Raw genomic sequence first — 6,328 nt, 5'->3', positions numbered from 1 at the left:
GCTCCAGGGACCTCCCCACCTCCCAACAGCCGGCCTCTGGCTCCAGGAATGTCCCTGGCTCTTGGCTTGTGAGCTTCTTGGGGCAGGGACTGGCTGCGCTCTGGGGTGCTGGCTCTCACGCGCCCCGAGGGGGATCCCAGAGCTGACCCCGCAGGGCTAGTAAGGGGCTCCCCTGGGGCTGGGAGAGGGCAGGGTTGGCTCAGGAGCACCCCATCCCGCCCAGCCGGGTCTCAGGGCCAGTCTGATTTCACTGCGAGCGGCCCCACTGGCAGGTTTCTGGGGCACAGGGGGTGTCCCCTCCCGCCATGGTGCCCCAGCTGATGGAGCAGCCCAATGACACTGCTACAGGGAGGGTGGGAACAGGGCCAGCCCACTGGCATTGTCAGGGGGTGGGGGAGTTAGGCCAGCCCACTGGCACGAGTGGGGAGGGGAGGACAGGGCCAGCCCACTGGGAGGGGGGGGGGGGGGGGCACATCAGGCTCAGGGAAGTTTGGATTTTTCAAACTCCTGAACCTGGTTCAGCTGGGAGGTAGCTTCATTGGGCTCGTTCCCATGGCAACCACCTGCAGGGAGGGGGACGGGACATACCCATTCAGAAACTCAATGCTTCCCAAGGGGGCTCGGTCCATCACCCATCGAATGGAGCCCAGCCACAGGATGCTGGCCAAGGGCTAGGATAGAACCCAGGAGTCCTGACCCCCAGCCCCCCACCAGGGATGTGTGTGTGTGTTGGGGGCGGAGGTTAGCAGATCCCCACAAGGGATGTGTGTGTGTGTGTGAAGCACATCCCCACACAGGGATCTGGGGGGGGGGAGAGTAGCACATCCCCACGCAGGGATGTGTGTGTGTGTGTTGGGGGCGAAGGTTAGCAGATCCCCACAAGGGATGTGTGTGTGTGTGTGTAGCACATCCCCACACAGGGATTTGGGGGGGGGGGGGGGGGGCAGCTCCCCCCACAGGGGGGGGGGGGGGGGGGGGGGGGGGGGGGGGGGGGTAGCACATCTGGACATAGTCGGGGCCCTTGCTCCGTGTGTCCCAGGGAGGGGGGGCCTCACCCTCCTTGCTGAGCCTACTGTCCATAGCACGGAGTGAGCAGCCTGATGGGGGAGGTCCTGCGCCCCCTTCCTGCCATGGGGCCCGGCCCTTCTCCCGCTTCTCCCCTAACGCTAATGACACAAACCACCTGGGATTATTTTCACGTGATGCACAAACAAGTCAAAACTCACTGATCCAAACCCAACGTGCAAACAGAAAAGGGAACGTAGAGGCCGCCCTCCCTCCCTCCCCCCGCCCGGCCCGGCCCGTACCAGTGCCCCACCTGCCCCACACTGCACGCTGTGGGGCCAGGAGCCCAGCTTCGCAGCCGGCAAAGCAAACGTTATCCCACAGAAAGGAGCTGCAGTCATGCGCGGGTGCATGGCCACACCCGCCATGGCCCGCCCGCAGCCTCCTCCCAGCGGGCGCCGCCGCCTGGCGGGACTGGATGGCAAACAGCCCTGCTGGACAGCACTGTGGTGTCCCGGTGCCCGGGGGGGCGTGGAGGTGGCACGGCCAGGTCTTCCAGTGGGGGCGGGGCCGGCAGGAGGAGTGGGGAGCTGCTGCTGCGTCCTTAGTTTGGGGACAGGTCGCTGGTTTTACCAAATGCCGCTAGACCTGCCTCCGGGGGGAGCGAGAATCCGGGCCGAAGCTCGCTTTGGAACGTGGTCATCGATCTGAGAACCTGCAAGGAGAGGGGCAGCGGGTCAGCACCACGGGGAGAGGGAGGGAGAGAGATCCCATCCCCGCCCCGCCGGGGCCCCCGTCCGACACTGCTCCCACACCGACACCGACGCCCCCGCCCACCCAGTCCAGGGCCCCCGCCTGGCACTGCTCCCACACCGACACCCCTGCCCACCAGTCCAGGGCTCCTGCCTGGCACCATTCCCACACTGATGCTCCCACTCACCCAGTCGAGGGCCACCGCCTGGCATAGCACCCACTCCAACACCCATGCCCACCCAGTTCAGGGCCCTGGGATGGCACTGCTCCCACACCGACACCCCACCTGGCACCACTTCTGTACTGATGCCCTCGTCCACCCAGTCCAAGGCCCCCGCCCGGCACCCACCCCGACGCTCACCCAGTTCAAGGCCCCGGGACGGCACCGCTCCCACACACCCTCCACCCAGTCCAGGCCCCTGGGAGAGCGCCGCTGACACACCCACCCCTGCCCACCAGTCCAGGGCTCCCGCCCGGCACCATTCCCACACCGATGCCCCACTCACCCAGTTGAGGGCCACCACTCGGCACAGCATCTACACCGATGCCCATGCCCATGCCCACCCAGTTCAGGGCCCTGGGATGGCACTGCTCCCACACTGACACCCCACCCACCCAGTCCAGGGCCCCCACCTGCAGAGGTGAAAGTAAGCCTGGGGTAGTGGCAGGGCTCCAGGGGCTATTTAAAGGGCCCGGGGCTCCCGCTGCCTCTACAGTCCCGGTCCTTTAAATAGCTGCTGGAGCCCTGGGGTAGCAGCGGCAGCTGGGGGCTCCGGCAGCGGTTTAAAGGGCCCGGGGTGGTAGCGGCGGCCGAGCCCTGGGCTGCTACCCCAGCGGGGGAGGGCACTTACCGGTACAGGGCAGGCCGGGGCTGGCTCTGACCCCCTATCCCCGCCCCTTCCGCCCGAGACCCCGCCCCTTCCAGGGGCCAGAGCCGGCTCCAACCCAGCCCCGTACCGGTAAATCCCTATTTCTACTTTCACCCCTGCCCACCTGGCACCACTCCCGTACCGATGCCCTTGTCCACCCAGTCCAAGGCCCCCACCCAGCACAGCAGCCACACCAACGCCCACACCCACCCAGTCCAGGGCTCCTGGGACGGCACCGCTCCCACACTGCCGCCCCCGCCCACCCAGTCCAGGGTCCTGGGATGGCATCGCTCCCACACCGCCGCCCCTGCCCACCCAGTCCAGGGCTCCTGGAACGGCACCGCTCCCATACCGACGCCCCTGCCCACCCAGTCCAGGGTCCTGGAACGGCACCGCTCCCATACCAACGCCCCCGCCCACCCAGTCCAGGGCTCCTGGGACGGCACCGCTCCCATACCAACGCCCCCGCCCACCCAGTCCAGGGCTCCTGGCCAGCACCGCTCCCATACTGACGCTCCTGCCAAAGCCTCCCCCATGTGTACATGAGCTTTGCGCTGAGGGTGGGCACATGAAGCTGTTACCAAGCTCTTGCTTTCCTGGTGTCCCAGCTCTGAGCTGGCACCAATCCCTTTGAGGCATTAAGGGGAGAGAATGGGAATCCAGGGCAGCTCCCAAGGGCCCCATGCTGCCCAGAGCTGGGCACCTGCCCGCGCCACGCCGGCAGTTATGCATAGTCCTAAGAGCAGAGTCCCACTGCGCTAGGTGCAGAATCCCTGGAGCTATGTCTGGGGCGGCCAGGCCTCTCCCATCACACCCAGCAAGGAGAGTGGGAACTCAGGACTGGCTCTGGCAACTTTCCTGGCTCAGGCAGCGTTAACAAAAACAGGGAGTTGGTCAAGGACATCCTCGTGGATGCCCCAAAATGCCATGTTTCCACAAAGAAATTATGCTGGGAAAAAACCACCCAGAAATGTGGATGAGGCGCTAAAACAAAAATCCCATATCTAAAGGGTGGGGAAAGGGAAAGTAAACGGCAATGAATGTAAATTACATGTTCAACATTGTAGGTGACTGTTAAGGGAAGCCAAAGGAATCAACGAAATATCAATGGTCAACAGGGTTAAAGAGAATAAGAAGGCATCTTGTAATTGTATTAGGAGTAAGGAAACCCCTAGGTCAGGCACAGGTCCAGAGCTAGAGGGTAAAGCCTTAAAGAGCAATGTGTAAAAGGCAGAATCATTCCATAGCTGGTTCTGGGCTGTGTTCGGGACGAAGCAGGAAGATGTATCCATCCCAGATGATGTTGTGGGTGGGACATAAAGTTACCATTGTAACAAAGGAGGATGTGGGCAGCATCTGCTCCAGTTAAACACTTTCAAATCAATGGGCCTGGATAAGCGACATCCCAGAGTCTGAAAGGAACCACCTGAGGAGCTCTCTGAACCAGTAGGGTTAATTTTTAACAAATCTTGGGAAAGCTGGGACACCGCAGAGGACTGGGGGGCTGCTAGTGTAGTTGCAGTATTAGAAAGGGGCAAAAGGGACGGCCCGAGAAGTACAGCCCTGTTACCCTGACATCGATCCTGGGCACAACGGCATGGTTTATTTCACTGGAGTTCACCATGACATTGGACTCAGTACCGCATGACAGTCTGGTTAAAAAACCTTGCACTATATGGAATGAGCAGATGGATTACAGCTTGGCTGACTGACAGATCTCAGAATGGAGTTATTAACGGAGACCCATCAGTGAGCGGGCCTGTTTCTAGCGAGGTCCCACTGCGATCAGTTCTTGGTCCAACATGAGTTAATATATTTATCACTGGCTCACGCAGGAGATAAATCTTTGCTGGTAAAGTTGGCAGATGACACACAGATAGGTGGGACAGTAAATAACAAGGACAGGATCCTGCTACAGAGTGAGCCGAACTGCCTGGTTAAATGGTCACAATCCAACAAGATGGGTTTTAATACAGCCAATGCCAGGTAAGGCCAAGAACGCAGATTCTATCTACAGGGCGGGGGAGACTGTCTTGGAAAGCAGCGACACATCTATAGCCTGGAGCTGGAAGAGTAAATTTCAGCTCACAGAGATTTAGGCAGAGGAGAGAGAAGAAGAGCCACAGGAGGCCGATGTGGCTGCCTAAGGAGCTCTTTCGCTGTCTAAAACCCAAGAGGGATCCACACAGGAAATGGAAGGAGGGCACGTCCCCAAGGAAGGGTACATGGGAATAGCACAAGGGTGTAGGGACAACATCAGGAGAGACAAGGAAAGAATGAGTCGCAGCTGGCGAGGAATGTTCGAGACAACAAGAGGTTCTACAAAACAGAAAGATGAAGGAGAGGTGGGCCCATGGCTCAGCGGAGGCGGTGAGCTGATAACGGAAGATGCGAGGAAAGCAGAGTTGCTCAATGCCTGCTTTGCTTCAGTCTTTTCACTAAAAATACCATGTGACCGGACAACTAGCAAAGTTCCTCTAGACAATAAAGGGGGAGGGCTGCGCATCGGGCTAAGTAAAGCTCTTCTGACCAATCTGGATGAATTCAAGTCAGCGGGGCTGGATGTTAGTCACCCCAGGGTGCTGAAGGAATTAGCTGAAGAAATCTCAGCCCTACTGGCAATAATATTTGTGAACTCATGGCTGACAGGTGAGGTTCTGAAAGACTGAAGAAGGGCTGCCATAGGGCCCATCTTTAACAACGGGGGAAAGGAGGAGCCGGGGAACTACAGACCAGTCAGCCTGGCTTCGATACCGGGGAAGCTACTAGGGCCATGTATAAAACATTCCATCTGCAAATACCGGGAGGATGGAGGGTGATCACTAGCAGCCAGCATGGCTTTACCAAGAACAAATCATGCCAAACCAGCTGGATTTCCTTCTCTGACAGGGTAACTGATTTGGTGGACGGGGGAATGCAGCGGACATAATATACCTGGACTTCAGCCAGGCTTCTGACACAGTCCCACAGGACAGTCTCATAAGTAAGCTGGAGAAATGCGGGCTCAACAGAACTACCATTAAGTGGATGCATAATTTGTTAAACAACAGCGACCAAAGAGTAACTATGAATGGACTGATGCTGGATTGGAGGGTGGTCTCAAGTGCGGTTCCACAGGGATCATTTCTGGGCCGGGTGTTGCTGAATGCCCTGGAGGTAGGAATCGAGAGCACACGGATCACGTTTGCAGATGACACAAAGCTGGGGGGAGTTGTAAACACTGTGGAGTTTAGAGCTAAAATTCAGAGGGATCTTGAAAAATTGGAGAACTGGGCTATAGCCAACAAAATGAAATTCAGCAAGGACAAATGTAAGGTGCTGCACTTAGGGAAGAAAAACCAAATACACAAATACAGACTGGGGGATAACTGGCTTGACAGCAGCACCGCTGAGAAGGATCTGGGAGTTGTGGTGGATCCCAGGAAGGACAGGCAGGGCAGAAAAGGTGGGGGAGTTGCATTGTATGTAAGAAAGGAGTATGACTGCTCAGAGCTCCGGTATGAAACTGCAGAAAAACCTGAGAGTCTCTGGATAAAGTTGAGAAGTGTGAGCAACAAGGGTGATGTCGTGGTCGGAGTCTGCTAATAAACCACCAGACCAGGGGGATGAGGTGGATGAGGCGTTCTTCCAGCAACTAACAGAAGTTGCTAGATCGCAGGCCCTGGTTCTCATGGGAGACTTTAATCACCCTGATATCTGCT

At 58.4% G+C, this 6,328-nt stretch overlaps 1 protein-coding gene across 1 annotated transcript in view; it reads right to left on the bottom strand.

Annotated features, from left to right (window-relative positions):
* Window positions 1-1,377: 1,377 nt before the first annotated feature.
* The window catches only part of DPYSL5 (dihydropyrimidinase like 5), a 47,106-nt gene continuing 42,155 nt past the window's right edge, over window positions 1,378-6,328 (bottom strand). The window contains exon 9 of the mRNA XM_029913230.1: window positions 1,378-1,720. Coding sequence (XP_029769090.1) covers window positions 1,635-1,720 — 86 coding nt within the window. The 3' untranslated portion in view covers window positions 1,378-1,634. The remainder of the gene's footprint in view (window positions 1,721-6,328) is intronic.

Source organism: Terrapene carolina, unplaced genomic scaffold (assembly GCF_002925995.2).
Source record: "Terrapene carolina triunguis isolate 2854851 unplaced genomic scaffold, T_m_triunguis-2.0 Scaffold523, whole genome shotgun sequence".
Classification (NCBI taxonomy): Eukaryota; Metazoa; Chordata; order Testudines; family Emydidae; genus Terrapene; species Terrapene triunguis.
This window is presented reverse-complemented; position numbering and strand designations above follow the sequence as displayed.